This window comes from Vespula pensylvanica, chromosome 5, assembly GCF_014466175.1.
Source record: "Vespula pensylvanica isolate Volc-1 chromosome 5, ASM1446617v1, whole genome shotgun sequence".
NCBI lineage: Eukaryota > Metazoa > Arthropoda > Insecta > Hymenoptera > Vespidae > Vespula > Vespula pensylvanica.
The window spans coordinates 6,858,720-6,879,447 of NC_057689.1; the positions used below are offsets into that span (position 1 = coordinate 6,858,720).

Consider the following 20,728-nt stretch of genomic DNA (forward strand, 5'->3'; position numbering starts at 1 on the left):
ACAACAGCGAAAAATTTTTCTAGGATATTTTGAAATATCGATAGTAAATCGATTAACGCTTCATAAAATTTGATGATAATAAAATTGTGTTATCAGCAGTGTAAATTCGATATAACCTGTATCGATGAGTGTTTAGAATACAGAGTATAGAGAAATGAATAACAATGAATTTACCATTTATTAGAAATTTTTCAAACTTAGCACATAAGATTTTAATTAATCACTGTCAATATAAAGAGAAAAGCAGATTATTGTTATGTAATAATATTAAAGTACATTTAATAAGAAGATCAAAATCAACTAATCCAACTCTCTATGAAATCAGACAGAAAGCTAAAAAACCTATTAGTTTATATGGATATTTTTTGCTTGTGAGTAATTCAATAATTATATTTTTTTTATTATAATTCACAAAGAATTAATTACTCATAATATAATCGATTTAAGGTTGTGCCAGTTTCAACATTTTTTCTTGGTACATGGCAATTACAAAGACGTCAATGGAAGTTAAAGTTAATAGAAGATTTACAAACTCGAATAAATGCTGCACCTATTGATTTAGTAGAGAAGTAATTATAATATAGATATAAATATATAATAACCATAATAAATATAAGATAAATTTTTTTATCAAAAATTGATCAATGAATATATGAGAATATAACATTAATTTTATAGTGTTGATCGACTGGATTCTTTGGAATATTGTACTGTAAAAGCAAAGGGTAAATTTTTACATGAAAAGGAATTCCTTATTGGACCTAGATCTGTAATTTATCATAATGTAGCAATTGATACAGGAAATCTATTTGCTAGAAGAAATACTAATGGATGGAATGTTATTACACCATTTAAGGTAGAAAATCAAGAGTATGTATATCTAAATCTATGAAAGATATTTAAGTATATAGTTTTATATAAACCACTTTCTATATATGTTTAACTGTTCTAGCCTAACAATCTTAGTAAATCGTGGTTGGATACCTGACAAAGCAAAAAATTTACCACATAGTAAAATTGAAGAAACTATTGAAATCAATGGTATTGTAAGAAAAGAAGAATCCAGACCACCTTTTAATCCTTCAAATAAACCTAAATATGGATTATGGTACTACAGGTAAACATTAAAAATTACATTTTTTATCATAGAAAAACTATCATATACTAATATAAGGAAATTCTGATTTTTAGAGACATAACAAATATGGCCAAGATGGCTGATACTTCACCTATATTTATTGACCTATGGTCCAAAAACGATCCTCCTGAAGGTCCACTTAGTTGTCAAACGAAAATTACATTACGAAATGAACATTTTTCTTATATGGTTACTTGGTATACACTCTCTTTATGTACTGCAACCATCTGGTACAAAATTTTTATAAAGAAGCTACCACTACATTAGTTAGCACAAATTTAAAGGTATTAATAATGAAAACTTTGTACATTATACATATACAATAAATGCATGCATGTACAATTCTTTACCATGAATACCTATCACAATTTAATGATACTCCTTCTATTTTATAGAATGCACTATTAAGCAGATGTCTTCGCGTCTTCATTTTGTATGATAATAATGATAAATAGATGGTATATCGATTTTTAATCGAAGATATAAAGTGTAACATTGTGACTCAATTAAGTAAGTTGATATATGTATATATTCTTTTGTATTATAACTTGTATAGTTTAGATATAATCCATTTGTTCGTTAAAAAATATTTCTTATCATCTTATTTCTAATAAGATATTTAATAAAATAAACGAATGTCTAACTTATAATCATAGATTTCTTTATTTTATAACGCAACAAGTGAGTACTCCATTTATAGGAGAATATTAATTGCTCCCAGAAACATTATTTCCCGTATTATAACAACAATAACAGCGATAATAGCGATCATTATCAGCAAAATTGCTAACGATGATCGTAGTATATAGTACATTAACGAATGAGCATAGAAAATATCTTTATACAAATATGAAAATATACAATATACAAATTACATCAATAGTGTGTACATTCTTTTATGTAATATTATAATAAAATAGAGCGATATATCATTAATAATGAAACGACGATGAACGCAGAACCCACTTGTAAACACGTCGATGTAATTGGATAAAAGGAACACCTTTATACCCCATTTATCGTTATCTAAATTTATGAAACTCTGCGGCTGCATAGCAGACCTTGTGAGAGATATGATTACTGATATAATGGAAAAGGCATCAAACTTAACGTTGTCGTGCCAGTGGTAATAAAACACACGGGCATATTAATCGTACCGAACATGCGGTTGTTTCGAACGAAAACCTTTCGTTTTATTGTCGCAATTGATTATACCAACGTTAATTTAAATATCGATATAATAAGCATATATAATTCTCTCGTGCAAGATACACAATTCATAAAATAAATTTGCCTACGTATCCAGATATACGACACAATAATCATAATAATTTCTTATTATTACGGAATACAACGCAAGATCAATATTTGAGTAAATTTGATTGCGTTTATTTTCTATTATACCTTATCGTTCACGTAGATTTTATTCATATGTATATATAATACACGTGAATCTCAAACAAATTCACGAATATCACCTCTTCTTTTTTCTAATTTTTTTTTTTTTTTTATTATTTTCCACAATGCAGAAGTCAGAAAGTTAAGAAAATTTCTATTCTATCCAACAGTCCACCTCGTTGTGCAGATGTTATCGATGAAGGACTGATTCTTACCCCTATTCCAATCGTTCTTCAAAAAGAAGTTACACTTACTAAAAAGGAAGTATATGCCTAATAAAGTTCTCATAAAAATCCGCTAAGATGATATTCCTTTAGACCGTTCGATCGAAACTATCCTTCGAAGCACGTAATAACGACTACCGTTCTTTCTGCGGATCTTTCACGATCCTATTTTACTACTAGCTAAGAACCGTTTTACCAGGCCAAGTGCGTGTAACGTCTACAAGGAATAGGAGAGTGTTCGAAAGGTGTATCGAAGTCCTCGGTTTACTCGTTGAGAATGCAGGTGCGTACAAGGGCATTGCATACAGAGTAAGGGTCGCAATTACTGCTGGGTCTTCTATCTTCGAGATAGCCCTTTTTATCCTCGGCTACGCCACGAGGTATACGAATACTGACATTGCGATTGGCTACGCCAGCACTAAAATCGTGAATACTGCTGGTTTCGCATTTGCCGGTCAATCTGCGCTCGTTATCCTTTCCTCCACGTGGATCGTAGGCTTGAATATGCCTGAGGTGTTGTTTGCTGAGCTTATCGATGGCCTTCTCGATCTCTGAGATACCATTATCTTTACGCATAGGTTTCGTAGAGAAGTTCGTGTGAGCTCCGGCTCCGTTCCAATGGCCATCGACCGGTTTCGGGTCAAGAGTCACAATCACACCGTATTCTTCAGCAACGTAATGAAGAATGAATCTTGCGATCCAGAGATCATCGCCAGCGCTTATACCGTTGCATGGACCTATTTGGAATTCCCATTGGGAAGGCATCACTTCGGCATTCGTCCCAGCGATCTTAACACCAGCGTAAATGCATGCTCTGTAATGAGCTTCAACGATCTCGCGACCTATGACTTTGTTTGCGCCAACACCGCAATAATATGGACCTTGGGGACCTGGGAAACCGTTCTTAGGCCAGCCTAGAGGCTTCCCATCAAAGTCCAAAAGGGTATATTCCTGTTCGATACCGAACCAAGGTTCTTCATCCTTAACTGCTTCCATCGCTTGATTGCATTTGTAGCGTTGGTTCGATTTCGTTGGAGTTTTATCGCTTGTATAGGTATCGCAAAGGACCAGCTTGTTGTTACCACGTCGGAATGGATCGTTGTAAATCGCTATAGGGTAAAGAAATATATCGCTATTGCCTCCCTCTGCCTGGTACGTCGAGCTACCGTCGTAAGTCCACGTTGGTAGTTCTACAAGAAAATGTATCTTATTAATGTCATTATCTATAGGAGAAATTTATAGAGAGTTATATCAAGATAATTTTTATCTATGTAAAAAAGATTGTAATTGTATCATCGATTGTGTATTCAATTTGTATCTTTATCACTGTTAGAATTTTATGTTCATTCTTAAATTATTGACAAGGTATTTTTGAAATTTCTTTCGTTTTTAATCTTGTATATGTTGTGATACTCTTATCTTTTTTTTTTTTTTATATATCGATTCGATCAAATAGAAAAGATTACGATCTATCGTTTTGCTACTACGCGAATTGTCCTTAACGTAAGAAAATTGAATGAAAGACTCGAACGAATGTAGCATGCACAAGTGTACGCGCTCATTGTGATTCTACAATAGTCTCGTTACGTTCACTAACTTGTGACCTCTGTCACGGTTTACAGTCAAGGACAAAAAATAAAAACAAACGACCGAGTCGTGTTATCTGCATCACTTACGCGAATTTGATTAACATAAAATGTAAATTTGTTTATTTTCTTGTGATTGGAATATAAATCGATTATGTCATTCTCAAGATAATTCAATAAACTCTTCTTGATTATTACTATTTCAGTATTCATTACTATCGAACAATAGTTTCTTCGCTAATGTTAATCTCTTTGCAAATTAAATGATCTTCTTCCTAAGGCATATAATTCAATTGTTAAGACAATTTTGTTTAAGAGTTATTAAAAGAAAATACATAAAATCTTTTGAAATAAATTACTCGACGATGTATATCCATTTTTATTATTATATCCGATAATCTTGCTGAGTTGAAAATTCATACAACGCGACGATAGCTTCACGAATTTCCTAAAATACCAACCAGAAGGATGTTTTGGTACGAAATCCAAAGTTCGGGTTTTAGATCTTAAACCTTCGCCTGTACCATCGATCCAAATGTATCTTGCTTGAATTGCATTATCCGGTTGTGGCAGGTCGAGATACTTGTTTAGTAAGGTCTTGTCCACAGCCGCATTCGGCGAATCTTTTAGCATAGTACGCGACATTGTGGTGCTGTAATACATATAAAAGAAATATGTTAAACGTAAATTGTTACGAAGGACATCGAATATCGATGAGATCCTATCAGGTTATCGGAAATTTTCTAAGCACGTCAAAATATCTCAAGCTTCCACCGTCGAACGTTTAGGCTAACGATTTACATTCCCTATCAATCAACAATGATAAAGTATTGACGAGGAAAGAAAACGTAATCGTGCATTATTGCTGCACTTGTTTCAAGAATAGACTTTACCACCTGAATCGATCCTATTCTCCTCCTTTTTCTCGTTAAAGAGGTAATATCGAAAAGCGATAAAACAACGAAACGAAACAACTGCGTTTCTATGTTCTTTCATAAATTCATATTGTTGCTATTTTACTTCGTTATTTCAGAATATATGTAATATATTTAAAGTTAAATAAGTAATAATATTTTTACATACATACATACATACATACATACATACATACATATATATATATATATATATATATATATATATATATTTAGTAACAAGATTTTATTTAAAATGATATGTTTTAATCTATTTCTTTTGATACTGATTATATTATTTCCTGGCTTGATACGTGAATCCATTATCGCTAGAATAACGAAAGTAACAAAAGATTCTAAACTTATCAAGAGTTTCAAACTTTTAATTATGTTCAAAGCAATTAGAATTCTTTGTTAACTCTTCATATTTATATGAATTTGAAGAGATTTGAAATGTTTCAGATTATTATTTAAAGTGAAGTTTCACTTTAAAAAGAGAAAAAAAAATAAACAAGTGATACGATGGTGGTGCCGTCTGATGGAAATAACGTACGACTTGTTGCACGTCCATCGTCCACGACGTAAGCTCGTGCATCCACGATGATGCAGCTGGTACGGGAGACTCAAACAGACAGAGAAGAAAGAGAGAGGGAGAAGATTGAAAAAGAAAAAAAGAGAAGCTCTTTATTTATCCTTGGGCGGCACGAAAAGATAGGTGCGCCCACGTTTCATGCGTGTACCACGCGATTCGTGCGTGGAAGCACGATCTTACCACGACGATGATCGTATATATACTGATGCCATCCATTGCTTGCGATTCAAAATCAAAATTATTCCTTAAAATATTGTTGCGATTGCATCTCTTAAATTGTTTATCAAAATCATTAATAATTATATCTTTTAAAAGTAATTATTTTCGAAATCATTCGAATACTAAATCAACTACGTAAAAAAAAAAAAAAAAAAAAAATATATAAAAAATTTATTCCTTAAAGTGGTTTCTATTTATAATCATTATTTGATATCGTTTAAGTATCATTCTTTTGACTAGACGTTGACAAAAATTTCCACTCCTTTTTTACGGTCTTTAATCGATACCATAAAAGAAGTTTCATGGTGTGAGAAGATGGGAGATGATCGAAAGAGAAAGAGAAGGAGCAATGACTCTTTCGAATACATGAAAAGGTCCACACGATGAAAATAAGGTTGTAATGTGTATATGTGTATGTCCGTGTACGTGAGTGGAAAATTTCGACGCTCTCTCCTGTCTCATAATGAAATAAATCGAAAAAAGAGATAGAAACATGGAGAGAGAAAGAGAGAGACAATTTATAATCGTTGCAATAATCAGCAATCGCTCGAGAAACGCTTGACAAAAGCACAAATTATATAATTGCTATTAATCGTCATTAAGTGTTCGTGGGTCGAATCATAGTTAATTTCTCATCGAAAAAAATATTAAATGCAACTTACAATAATTAAATTCAACGATGTTAGACGTCCAATTTTTTAATTGATATTTTTTTTATGTCCTTCTTTATTTTTGTTTATTTACATTATCTATGTTTGTAAAAATATATATATAATTCTAATAATATAACAAGTTTTAAAAGGAAATATGTGAATCACTCCGAGAAAAAGACGACGAAGAACCGTATAGTATGAATAAAAACAGGAAAAAAAATAATGAAAATTTGTATTTTCTCATTTTTTCCTCGTAATAAAGTGTTTATTAATGATTACATTATGCGTCTTTTTCATTATTCGTGTTTTTCTTCGAATTAATCGTTTTCGTATTAAGAATAAAAATAATATTATCTTGTTGTTTTGTTCCTATCGATCTTTTAATGTGTCTCGCGTGATTGTAAAGATTGCTGCTCCAAAAAATCCAAACGAATGTTCGTTTATATGAACATATATAATTTGAACTCCTTGCACGCGATCGCGTTCTTCTCGAAACGAGTTTGGTCCTTAAAAGGAGATACGAGAGGATTGCTCCATTCTTATCATTATTACATCGTATGAGAAACGATACGAGAAATTTTCGTCATTACTAAAACATTAATAACGGCGTTAAAGAAACGGAAAAAAAATCGTATAGTTAATGTCAGGAATTATTTGATAATTTTAATTTCGGGTTCAAAAGTTTGACAAGTCCAAGTCTTTTAAAGTTTCATCAAAATTTTGTTTTTTTTTCTCGATGATAATGATATTTATAATCATAACAATTACCGACGACTACGATAATTTTAAAAATAACTTTGCCAGTAAGTACAGTCAGTGAATTATTTAAGTGCTTTTGTATGAATGTATAAATTATAATTACGACATGAACGACGACCTCGATTATTTCGATGAACAATATCGATGATTTTCGAAACAGCTCGTTGGTATTCTCGAGTTAGATTCATAAACAACTTGCACTGTATCCTTTTTGCTTCCACGTCCTCGAACGATTTTTTCATCCGAAGGACGAACTGAGATGATCTTTATTTTTCTTTGCATATTTTACCAACACTTGTTGAAAACGTTCGAATATATATATGCATAGTATGCATGTATGTGTGTACATAAATAAAAAAATAATTTAATTGCTCCATTGTCTGGACGTAATAAAAGACCAATGGTGAAAATAAATTCTAAGGTTAATGCACTTTGCTTTGAACTCACGAGAATCACCAGCGAGAAGTCATTTTTTATTCTCTCTTTCTCACATGTTAGAGCTCGTTAAGTTTTTAGTTGTCTTTTTTTAGTGACGCCTCCTAGTCCTTTCTGTTTAATATAATGATGACGACATTAACGAGATTAAATGGCCCCTTATCTATAGGTATGTATGTATATACATATGTACGTATTATCCTCTTTCGTTAACTGATACTCTCATTCAAGGTTTTTAATACACAACGTGCAATAGATACCTATATACTATTAAAATATAACGATAACATATATTATAAAATATAACTAATGGAACAACAATATCGATCTCGTGTGATCGATGAGTGTAAACAAAATCCATCACCGAATTATCAAGATTCGTGAAAAGTTTTCTAACGACGTGTTTCTACGTATATATACATAAAAATTTTATAGAACATATACTACATATCTCGTCAAATAGAATAACGACGACGCAATTTCGTTACGTTAATTGCAACGTCTATTTCGCTGTTATTATTCTTCTATTCCACAAAGAGACACCAGAGAAACGTTAATGACGCTCCTTTGTTCCTTGAACTTTACTCGTTCTCGACGATTTTAGAGGTCTCGTTGGAAATTGAAAGAAAAAGAAAAGAAAAAAGAAAGAAGAACAGAATCGACCAAATTAACCATTCGTTCTGGACAATCTTTATTAATTTCGTTGTCTGATAATACCAATAATTATAAGAAAAAACGTCAGATGTCTAGACTTGAAAATCTTTTTTCTTTCTTTTTTATTTTTCTACTAAAAGATATGAAAAGATAGCTCTACAAACGTAATATTTTTAATGACTCTTCGTCTAAATGGGAAGTTTTCTTAATAATAATCTATTAGTACGATTCTATTATAGTAAGATTTATTTATAGGAAGAGAAAAATAAGATACGTGGAACCTATACACATGGTATATAGGTACTGCGCAATAAGGTCAGACGAGATCAAAGGTATAATTTACCGGTTTTTAGTTAGTACGAAGACGTCTTATATAGAAAGTTGTATGAGAAAAGAAGAAGAGAAAATGTTCTCAAAAACGAATCGTTCGATCTGTCTTCAAGGTCTTTTAAATCAATGGCCCGATTGATCTGTGAAGAAGAAGATAGAGAAAAATCTTTATAATAAAATTTGGTTAAAAAGGAACGTAAATATCCACGTTAATCTTTGTTTACTTTATTCACAAATTGTTTAATGAGATGTGTTTGACCTTTCGTTTGATGATAACAAATAATATACCCCACTACGTTGTGACCATGAGTCGATCTCTGAAATAACTAAACACATGTTTCGTATGATAGTTTACACTTTTTCTCTTCCTCTCTTTCTCTCTTTCGCCTACAACGTTCTAAATTTGTATTTTATTTCGACGCATAAATGTACAAGAATATCTGACCGATTTTCAAGTTTTTCACAGTTCTCATGTATCTTATGTATTTATACCTATATGTATATGTGTATATAAATATTACATAAAACAATAACAAATGCTTTATTTAAAATTCAATGCATCAAGGTCATCGTATTCAAGCCGGACATTCACTCGATAAACTGATTAACATTTAAATGTTTCTTATTTAAATAATAATTCTATGAAAACTTTTTGATTAACATTTGCTTGTATTCTTAAATAATATAAATTTCGTTGTTGATAAAAATTATTTGTAAAAACGCACCTATTAGGTCTCAATTAATCGCACATGATGATAAAGTTCTATGGAATACTCGAAAACAATAAAATTTCTTATCTTTTACGGATAAAATACGCGCTCTTGAAATTCTACAGCGAAAATACAAAAAGTTAACCAACCTGATACACCTGCTGACGGTGATCCATTTCTGCTTTTGACCGGTTGCGACCGATCGCAGAATTATGCTACCGCAAATCTTCACAAACTTATTCGAGCTCATTTTTCTGATCGGTCGTTTGTTGTTCTTACATAGATAATCACGAGATTTTGGGTAAAGGATAAACGATCCTTGTTCGGACTTTCTTTTTTCCTCTTTTGGACTTGAGAAAGAAGAGAGAAGAGAAACGATGTGGTAAACAATAAAAAAAGGAGAAAGTATTAATCGACTAAAGAAAGAAAAATCCTGTCGAGAACGGTGAGAGCAACGCACTCTCTACTGGCGGTGGAAGAGAAAGAGTGGTACCTTTTATATGGGTACCCCCTCTCTTATCTTTCTCTTTCTCCTTTTTCGCTTGGTTCGACTTTCAGTACCATATAACATACTGTTATTATTTTGTTTTCATATAAATTTTCGAAGCTTTGACTCCCTTGTAAACAAAGCTCTTCTAGTCGATATTCTTATTCTTTCTTTTGAATCGGCGTCTCTTTTCTTTTATCTATTTACTTATCTACCTATCTGTCCTTTTACTGCTATTGTAATTATATGTACATATACACACACATACACATATACGTATAATAAATCAAATAAAAAATTGATATCAGAATAATCATCGTTCTATCGACTCATCTTGTAAACAGATATTAGATAATAAATTTAATTCTATGGCTAAGCTAATCAATATTTATTCGTCAAAAACTTCGTCCCTCTTCGCGAACTGCCCAGTTGTTTTTAAGTCTGATTATTTTTAAATGTAACGAGACATGTTAATAAAGTCGAGAACAACCATTGATAAAAGCATCTGTTGAAATCAATGGCGTACTAATTAATTACCATTCTATGTATCCGTTCTCATTATAATTGGCTATGAGGATGAGTAAGTGAGAAATATAAAATTTAAAAATAGATTTCTTCTATACTTTATGTAGTTAGAAGAAGATCTATGTAAGTTTTTAACTCTCTCTCTCTCTCTCTCTCTCTCTTTTTCTCTTTGAAATTTTATATCATGTTCATTATGTTATTTTATGACAATCGAGAATAAATTGTCAAAAGAAAAAAGAAGAGAAAAGAAAAGAAAAGAAAAGAAAAGAAAAGAAAAGAAAAGAAAAGAAAAGAAAAGAAGAGTCTTCAGATAAGAGTCGATAATGAAATCAGTATAAATGAAAATCAAAAATCATTTAGAAAAGCAGACGTTACGACTGCTGCTAATGTTATCACAGAACTTTATCTGAAAAATGGATAAACTGAAAAAACTCTAGTTCCAGTGGTCACAGACCGCGTAATCGATGGAATCGAGTCATCGAGTTAGAGTTAAAGTCAAAAGAGTTAAAGTTAGACTTAAAATTAGAGTTAAAGTTAGAGTAGAGCTGGAATAGAATAGAAGTTTTACTTTTTCGCAATAAGTATAATCGATATCATTCTACCATCGTGATGATTGCACATTTGGATAATAGCTACGGTTATTAACTAAGTTGATTAATAATTATTTATAGCGAGCCACTGTTTCTAAAATGATTTTTCTAATTTTATTTTATTTTCGTTTCGAATAAGATAAAAAAGAAAAAGAAAAGAAAAGATAATTGTTATTTTTCTTTCTTTCTTTTTTCTTCGTTTCTCACTATCTCCTTGAACAAGATAAAAAGACAACGAATATCTTACTAACGTTCTCGACTCTACTTTTCTAACTTTCTCTTTTCTCAAGAATTCGGACTCCTCGATTAACCAATATCCAGTAACGCGAGCGTGTAAATTTTACCTATCGGGTATCCTCGATTAAATAATCGACGCTCCGATGAGCACGTGCTTCTTATCAATATCATTATCGATAAAATATAAGTCGATATGATATAAAGACTTTTAACATTATAACAAATCTCAGCTAAAAATTATTAGCGATATTAATAGTTATTAACTATTACGTACGATAACATTCGCTTATAGAAGTCTTACTATTACTCAATCCTTCATTATATATCTTTGACCTTCTTATCATTTCTTCAAATATAAAGAAAGAGAGAGATTAAACAAAAAAGCGATAAATAACGTAAAATTCTCGAGTCAGGAAATTTGTATTTCATAAACACATCTCTTTCATAGATTAAACAGTTAGATTAAAAATAAAAATAAATAAGAGAAACTTACTATTAAAATGTAGAGTACTGTATCTTGTAGAAGAAAGGAAACAATTTTTGTCGACGAGCTTATGTGACGAGTATTTTACATATTGTAAATTTTTTACTACTATTATTATTCACTGTTATTATAATTATTCATTATTCTCGCGTGAAGCATGAAAAATATAAGAGTTGATAAAGAAACATTTAATTAGTATCGTTACACACCGGTTATTTTCCTTTCTCATTTTGACGCTTATTTCATCACGTGCATACACATACACAAGTGAAACATACTGTCTCCCTAAATTTAATTGATGTTTATTTACACGATCTCGTGTTTTTAATGAATTAAGATCTTACGATATTGTGAGTATTATTAAGAAAATTATAAATAATACGTAGGTGTATACTAGATAAAATTTGTATATATGATTTAAATATAAAATAAATCGAAAGTTTTCTATCGATTGATTAAAGCTCGTTAATTCGATATCGAATAATAATTTCGATATCTAATTATCGAAATTACAATCATCGTTACCGTACACTATAATTACACTCATGATAAATTATTTTACGATGTATGTATGAAGGTTTCTTACATTACTGCATATAATATGAAGGGAGGTTTATTCGTGCATCAAGTACAAACTTGCTAGGGTCTGGCGATAATAGAAGCAAACTGCGACACGATAAAGCGTTCTACTGACCTAGACTAGCCAAATGATACTTGCATAGACCTTCCATTTAAGAACTAAACTCCTTGAAAACAGTATATTAATCCATGGCGATCGAAACGAATTAACTTCTTTTTTCTCTTATTTTATTCAGCGAAAATCGATAAAGAGAATTGATCGAATGGTCGAAGAAAGAAATTCAAACGTACTCGATCATTGGACGTTTCAAGAAATATCCTAAGTTACAAAAAATTAAAAGTTTGCATGACTAGTAAATGAAAACATCGGATCTATGTTAAATTCATTTGGAACTTTCGAAAGTTAGAAACATTAAATCGTTAAAAGGAAAATCTTAAACGAAGAAGATAAGCTTAAAGAGTTGTTAAATTAAATCAATGTTATACTTTCAAACTTTCGAACATTTTTTATCTTTTGGTCGAAATAATTCTTGATTGATATATCGAATCTCACAAAAATAAAAAGTCTCGTTGCTCGAAGCGACGATAAAAAAAAAATGTTGATAATTTCGCAGTAATTTTCCGATAGTTTCCAAGCATTAATCTGCGAGAATACTTTTAAAATGAAGGGTCACATGCTGAGTGACATACCCTAAGAAGGAACGAAATTGAAAGGAAGCCATGAAATCAATCACGAAACGTTCATTATTCGTTCTGATGATGATCGAGGACGTTTGGCCACTTAAAGATTATTCATCTAATGAATATTGAACTATTTCTTTTGCTACATATGAACGATTCTACGAGCTACATATTTTCAATGTCATTTTCTTGTTTGTCTGAACGTGCATTACAACAAATTTTCCGTTTTACTGACAGACAAAGAAAATTAGCTGGAACAGCTGTTGCTTTTTCTAACCATTGGCTCTTGATCAAGAATGGCGTCATAAGTGAGTAAGTTAATATATTGTACTTCCTTTTATCGTGAAACGAATAGCATGTACAACTCGTTACATAACGCGTTTCGATCGAAATTTTAATCTTTATCTTGTAAATTATATACTTGAGAGATACTTAGACTTCGCCATTCACAACTTTGCATATATATTACGTATTCATTTGACTTTGAATTAAGTTTACATGACGAGTTATACCGTATAATTATAATTTTCATTCTTATCTTTCATTCACGTGTTTCGTAGTACGAAGTTACATATTTGATTGAGAAAAAGAATCCGAATGATGATAAATAATAAAAATTAATGTTGCTTAAAGTAATTATTGTTAACATATTCTTTTGTTTGCACGTTACTCTAAACTGAAATAGAAATACATCATAGTTCATTTATTTATCACACTTCGAGTAATTGAAAAACACCGATGTATAGAGATTATCACGATTCAATCGTTATCGTTCTTCGCTTGAGATTTATGCGTGTATTCCCGTATCTTCCATCCCATTTCAGATCGAAAATACCATAGAGTATAGAAGTACATCGGTAACCTAAATAGATACTCTATCTTTGGCAAGCATCATCGTATGAGATGTTATGCGAATTCACAATCGTTAATAACGATCAGATACAAGATTATTTTGATTGACGCGTTGTATTATAATTCGCTATCGTTCTCTATAAAAAAGAATAAATATCTATATTTCAAAAAGAATTTGATAGTATTAAATCACGATTGATATTCTATGATGATCGTAAACGTTCACGTATACGTATATAAAATGATAAAAATATTCGAACGAAAACATTTCTAAACAAATTTCCAAACTCGTCTTTATCTTTATCTCGTCTCTATCTTTGATCTAATTTTGATTATTTCGTACAACGCAATATTGCTGTTTCGATCGATGAATTTTTGGCAGACGTAACCTCGAAGAAGCTAACGAACGTGTAACGAGTTTCCATGCGCTTTCTACACGATCGCGTGTACATGATTTCGTACAAAAGCAAGGAATGTGAGAAGAAGTGAAGAGAAAGAAGAAGATAGAAGACAAAAGTCGACGGAAGATTTTCAGGGTCATCGGAACGCATGAAGAGCATTTTTCTGTTCACCTTAGCAAAGCTAAAAAGGCTGAGAAGAGAGTGCGATGGGACACGCAATTCCGTGCCAACTATTTCCGGCTAACATCAAGGCCTCCTCCTACTCTTCCTCCCTCTCTTCGTTTACCTTCAACCATCTTTACCACCCACCTCCAATTTTCTATCTCTCATTCTCTCTCGCCCTCCCCCTCTCTTAAAATCTCAACGTTCATTGCCAAGGACTCTATTCCATTTCTTCTTATGCAATCGAATGATAAATAAAAACAAAGAGGAACGCAGAGAACTCGACGATTTATATATGTAACGAGACTAATAACGATTTGCATGATTAGATAATGGGAATAAGAGATGCGATTGTAAGAGATAAAAAATTGCATTCGAAGTACTGCTAATTGTTCATTAATAAGCAAAAGAAATAAAGAGAATAGTTGTATTTATTGTTAGAGAAATACCGAGCCTTTTACTTTGATTATGCAAAATTGATATACGCAGTACGCCTTAATATACGCAACCCGTCGTGAGCTGAGCTATATCAGCTGTTTACAATTATTCATTGTTCCTTTTAATCAAACTTGCTTCTTCTTTCTCTCTCTCTCTCTCTTTCTCTCTCGGCAATGATACGATAAAAATGGAGCATTAACGAAACGATAAAAACGAATAAGATAATAATTAAATAGGCGACCATCGTAATAAGTGACTTTTCTACGAAGAAACGTATCAAGTTAGCCTGTAACCCCATCGGAAATAGAAACACATACTTGCACAAGAAACGCGTGTGTTCGTCTAACGCGCTCGAATTGGTTAGTACGAACGATCGGAATTTTGCCTATAAAGCTGCCAAGTTTGCTTTACATCAATCAGACGTCGATAATACGATTCGATACTTTTTTTTTTATACGTGTTTGTCTGCTTAGAATATAATAAAAATGATCTGTCGATTACTATTATATAATACGATAAAATTATAATCATTTTAATCACAATATAATCGTTATAAATATTAATGAACTGAAAACAGAAAAAAAATAAATAAAAATGATACTTCATTACGAAACAGACAACGATCAAGACGTACACGTGCAACGTATATATTGAAAGTAAGATTTACATAGAAACGGAAGCTGTTCTTCCTACGCGTCTTTCTTATAAACATCAACAAAGTCTAATCCAAACGTATCACGGCTATTGGGCGGTGCTTTCACGGACTCAAAAAAGTCGTTTGAAAAGGAATTCCATAATAAACTTGGATTGAAGAACGTGGGTGAATCGATTAAAGTGGATACAACATTTAAATTTAATTAAACTTCCTGTCAAAAGATGGACGATGACTTCTTAATATAACGCGAGCGAAATTGACTTTAAATAATTAAAATCAATCTCGCGGAGAAGGATCCGAATGAATTTAATACTAATAAATACCTGAGTTCGATTCTACTCCTGATGTAATATGTGAGACGATGTAACGCTCGTTAACAACGAAACGAACACTTCATTTAGACGAAAACGCGAAGACGCGTGCGATGTACTGACTTCACCGAGTACGACTGCCAGGTGACTGCCGTCGAAGTCATACATGATATGAGCACGCATAAGAGAGTTCGAAAGAGGCGTAGTTTAGTATAGATAATGCTTTCGAAAATAGGATCGTGAGTCAAAAGTCTACCACACGTAAATTAGGTTTCTAGATGACGAGTGTGTCGACCGTAAACGAAACTATGTCGTATTATCCTTTGTACGATAGTCCAAAGAAAGAAAATCGTCATTCTGAACTCTGTACATCTTACATATGTAACATGGATCTTACAAACGAACTTTGAACGATGATTGTTATCTACTTAGTCTTATCTCGATATCATTATTAAATAAATATTTAAACTCTGCGAGTCTGTCTTCGTCATATAGTTTCTAATTTATCTAATTTAATAACGAGCTAATATGAATTTCTTTTAATATGCTTGGTCCATCCAACGAGTAATAAATGAATTAATCTTAAATGATATCAATGAAAAAACACGAGGAAGTCTATTCGCAACTTGTAACGAAGTCATTCGCGAAATATCTCGTACGATATATCGATGAACTTTCGCGCGAAAAGCACCCCGCTATGCTACACGACATACAACGAATTATCTCGTCGTGCATCTTCCTGGCGTAATAGAGACTCTTACATTGTGCTTTGAAACGATATATATATATATATATATATATATATATATATATATATATATATAAGTGGGACAACGTTATTGATACGATCATTTCTTTTTAATAATTTCCAATTCTCTTTCTCTCTTTATATATATATAATAAATGAAACATAATATATTATATAATGTATAATATATATTATATAAGATATATTACATAATATACATCTGAAATGTCTTTACGATCTTTGAAAAATAAGATAAAGAATCAAACATGTATACGAAAACTATCGAGTAATTTAATCGTAATCTCGAGTTAATCCTTGAAAGATTTTGTCATTATTTACTAAGAACATTTTAACAAGTATTTAGAAGAACATTTATGAAGAACTTACTAAAGAAGATAAATATGTACGTACTATGAAAAGTATCCAAATGTTCTAATTTTGCATTTTAATTTCACGTGAACTCGCGATTTGCTTGAAATGGTCGATCACTAGACAAATAAAAGAAGAGAACGTTCTTGCCACGCGTTAGAAAGTTTACGTCAATGTTAAATAAAATGATTCGCGGATACTTAGTGTTAATTAGCAAGTTGTTTGAACGAATTAACGAGCGCACGAAAGACTACTGCGGTACGGAGTTTAAAGAGATCTCTTTAAAAGTGATTTTAACGTATCACTCACCGATCTACCAACACTAGAACTAACTGACGTTACTTTTGCGATAACTGAGAAGGAATTGAGAGTGTCATAGCTTCGCGAATACTCGCGAAGTCCATACGTTCACCCTACTTTTCAAGAATTCCAAGCAAACTTTAGACTCAGCCATAAAGATCGCTCGATATCGTTTCCCTCTTTTTCTACTTTACTTGAGAATCGCTCAAACGCTTGGCTTTGTTAGAACGTTGTTTTGTTATACTACTTAACGAGAGTACTTGCGTGAAGATATAACGAGTTCATATACATCGCTTATAATCTTTGATACGAACTACTATGTATGTAATAATAACTAAGACCAATTAATTCTACGTCATACGAGTTCAATGTACATGGTACATACATAGATATATATATATATATATCCATATACGTTATTCGTTATTCGCAATCGTACATGTACGTTAAATGTTAAAACAGAGTCGAAATTTCGAGGACCGTTGAAAAATTGGAACGACCCAAGTCGTTCACACATGTATCGTATTTTCTCATTAATTACTGGGAGTGCTTAAAAGCTTTCTCTCTCTCTCTCTCTCTTTTTAGCCAAACGTACCCTACCTAGAGAGTAATTTCGCGAATTGTTGTGCCTTCAATCCAACGATGATCCCTCGAATCCTTTTGCATTATCTTATACCGGACACGCGTGATTTGACCCTAATATGATGAAAGAACAGTCGCATGTATCGATTTGACGATGCCGGACGCTTTACATCGTCATGGAGACATAGGAAAACAAATCGAATTCATTGTTAAAACTGTTTGATCCGCAGTAAGAAACGCGAGTTCGTTCTATCAAGTATAGAAAACAAAAAATTTATTCGCGTTGCGCGAGTTCGTTCAATGATCTTAAAAGAAAGATCGAGAATCTAGGATCGAAGATCCATAATTTAGAAAGTCAACTAATCGTTCGGAATAATTAATTATTAATTATCATTCATATGAATTCAATCGTAAATTTATTGATCAAGTCCTCGCGATTAGTTGTAGTAAACAGGTTCTTCGATACAGAAGATATACCATCTAATTCATGTGAGATTTTAAAACGAACGAGTAAACAGGATGCCGTGTTTGTCGATCGTGGAACTATCGCGCACGACGAAGGTGTGCGTATGACAAATATATCGTGCTGACACGTGCGTTCTCTAAACCTGTATGAATATCATACATTTTTAAATATACGCATTTCAAATGTACGCATAAAAAATCTACTAAAAAAACTTTGTTATTACGTGAAGCGTACGAAGTAAATCTGTCTATGTTACAGGTGAAAGATTAATTACATACAATCATATTTTCGATGCAAAGATATTAATCGTTTCTACGATAATTCAATTCGTTATTATTAATTCAAATATCGTATATTCTGTAGAAATTTCTTCTTCGTACGAGAAATAAATATCTTTCTGAGAATAGGAGCTTGTTTGTACATCTCTTTTCATCCTCCTTGATAAAATTAATTTCTTTGCTCACTCAAACTTCTTACCCATTTTCAATGAAAGATATTTCGACGATAAGGTCGATCTCGTTATCGTAAAATCCCCTGGTCAATACAATATGCTTGTACGGTTGATTAGGGACATATGTACAGGAAACGAAATGATCGTCGCAGTTATCATTACCGACGAATCGTATTATTGAGCCTACACCGTGCTAAATGAGTATAATCTATGGGACGCGTAAGTCTGCGTGAAAATTTTCGTGAAATGGACGTTGAATCCTAATAATAACAATACAAAATCTACCGAGAGGGGATAAATATAAAAGAACATATCGTGCTAGCCTGTTAAACATTCATAAGATTCGATATTTCTATTTTTGCAATGTAGGTCGGTGCCGTCGTCTTTGTGTCGTTTCATCAGATTATTTTACAAATAACACTTGGAAATTGTCAAAGTAATCGTTAACGTTCTACAAACGAAGAATCGGAACTCTTCTTAAGGACTAAGAGTCTATTGACGAGGATTCGCTTGTATTTGCATAACATAAAGACAAGTGATCGTTATATTCACGAAAACGGTAATTATCATCGTTTAAAATTAAAAGTCTTGTCACGCGTTAAGTCGTAATACGGAAAAACGAATATCTATATCAGGTGATAAGGAATATCCATAATTTAAAGAGTTAATTGTAAATTGACATCGATGTCATTTGTTCAATCATTGAACAGTAGATTGCTTTAATATTATGTCGTAAAAACAAGGATGACTGTTCTAAGATATTTATCTAAGTAATTGATAAGGAACACGTTAATTGACTTCATCAAAATATGAAGATTTTCAAATAGATAAGTTGAAACTAAGTGGATTTATCTTTTCACAAATGGATTAAGAGTTCTTTAAAGAGACACAAACAAAGTCATTGCCAAGTATCTGATCTACCATTATCTGAGAATCCGAAAAAATAAAAAAAAAAAAAATAAATAAAAAATAAAAAAATAAAAAAGCTGCGGACATCCGACGGTAATGCAATACTATCGAATGATACAGATGCAACCGATCATTTTTCCATCTAACTATTATCTAACTCGATACCTCGTATGTATATCTATATATAAAATAAAGATTATTATACGTTCTCTACTTAAGATTGATATCTTATTGCTAAAAAAAAATTAGTCGTAATTTTTCCTCTATTTTATCTGTATAACCGTATAAACTTTTCTAAGCGCGAATTCTTACACTTATTTTTTCTCGAGAAACAGAACTTCGATCGATGATCCTTTAATTTTCATCGTATTAAATAAAAAAGAAAGAGAGAGAAAGAAGGTTATCAATTCTATCGTTCGAAATCCATAAATATTATCTACGAGGATAACAACGAATAAGAAAAAAAATATATATATATCGCACTTCTTAATAAATTAATATAAAATAATGAAAGTAAAAAGAATGTAAAACGCACTCACTTAGAAATAAATCCACGCGTTCAGAAAGGACCGTCTTGGTTCGACTTCTTGTAACGTTTGATCGATGCCACTCTACGTCTTTTACGTTCTTCCTTCTACTATCCAATAGATAGTTCTTCTTGACGAAACTAGCCAACTTGTGCCTGATAACACGATCTGCGATACTGCCGTATGAGCGCGCCCGCGATAACTTATGTAGGGGAGCGTTTCAGCGCAAGCGTCGCTCACCCCGCGCTCTTCTTCGGCTAGCCTAGCTTCCCCACCTCCGTGATGAAAACGATTATCCGGCATGATCGTTCGGTACGACGGATCGTTACCAGCCGGAAAATTCTTTTCTTTCGTGAAGCACG

At 32.1% G+C, this 20,728-nt stretch overlaps 2 protein-coding genes across 3 annotated transcripts; one reads left to right on the top strand and one right to left on the bottom strand.

Annotated features, from left to right (window-relative positions):
- The first annotated feature begins 74 nt into the window (after positions 1 to 74).
- LOC122629593 (surfeit locus protein 1) lies at positions 75 to 2,018 on the top strand. Its single transcript, XM_043813171.1, has 6 exons — positions 75 to 371; positions 448 to 569; positions 679 to 870; positions 953 to 1,117; positions 1,192 to 1,422; positions 1,534 to 2,018. The coding sequence occupies exons 1-5, from the start codon at positions 165 to 167 to the stop codon at positions 1,403 to 1,405; spliced, it is 900 nt and encodes a 299-aa protein (XP_043669106.1). The 5' UTR covers positions 75 to 164; the 3' UTR covers positions 1,406 to 1,422; positions 1,534 to 2,018.
- LOC122629592 (glutamine synthetase 2 cytoplasmic) lies at positions 1,779 to 20,561 on the bottom strand. Of its 2 annotated transcripts, none has more exons than XM_043813169.1 (3): positions 20,379 to 20,561; positions 4,808 to 4,998; positions 1,779 to 3,950 (listed from the first exon to the last, which is right to left on the bottom strand). In XM_043813169.1, exons 2-3 carry the CDS (start codon positions 4,989 to 4,991, stop codon positions 3,025 to 3,027), a joined length of 1,110 nt encoding a protein of 369 aa, XP_043669104.1. In that variant the 5' UTR covers positions 4,992 to 4,998; positions 20,379 to 20,561; the 3' UTR covers positions 1,779 to 3,024. The 2 variants fall into 2 exon arrangements, with proteins under 2 accessions (XP_043669104.1, XP_043669105.1); XM_043813170.1 differs by lacking the exon at positions 20,379 to 20,561 and adding an exon at positions 16,027 to 16,180.
- Between the last annotated feature and the right edge of the window lie 167 nt (positions 20,562 to 20,728).

What these genes read in the sequence shown, in the direction of transcription:
- LOC122629593 (XM_043813171.1), top strand. Translation starts at nt 165, where the DNA reads ATGAATTTACCATTTATTAGAAATTTTTCAAACTTAGCACATAAGATT. An exon ending in TATATGGATATTTTTTGCTT is followed by an intron (nt 372 to 447) that starts GTGAGTAATTCA and finishes AATCGATTTAAG; the next exon opens with GTTGTGCCAGTTTCAACATT. An exon ending in CCTATTGATTTAGTAGAGAA is followed by an intron (nt 570 to 678) that starts GTAATTATAATA and finishes TTAATTTTATAG; the next exon opens with TGTTGATCGACTGGATTCTT.
- LOC122629592 (XM_043813169.1), bottom strand. Translation starts at nt 4,991, where the DNA reads ATGTCGCGTACTATGCTAAAAGATTCGCCGAATGCGGCTGTGGACAAG. An exon ending in CGTACCAAAACATCCTTCTG is followed by an intron (nt 3,951 to 4,807) that starts GTTGGTATTTTA and finishes ATTTTCTTGTAG; the next exon opens with AACTACCAACGTGGACTTAC.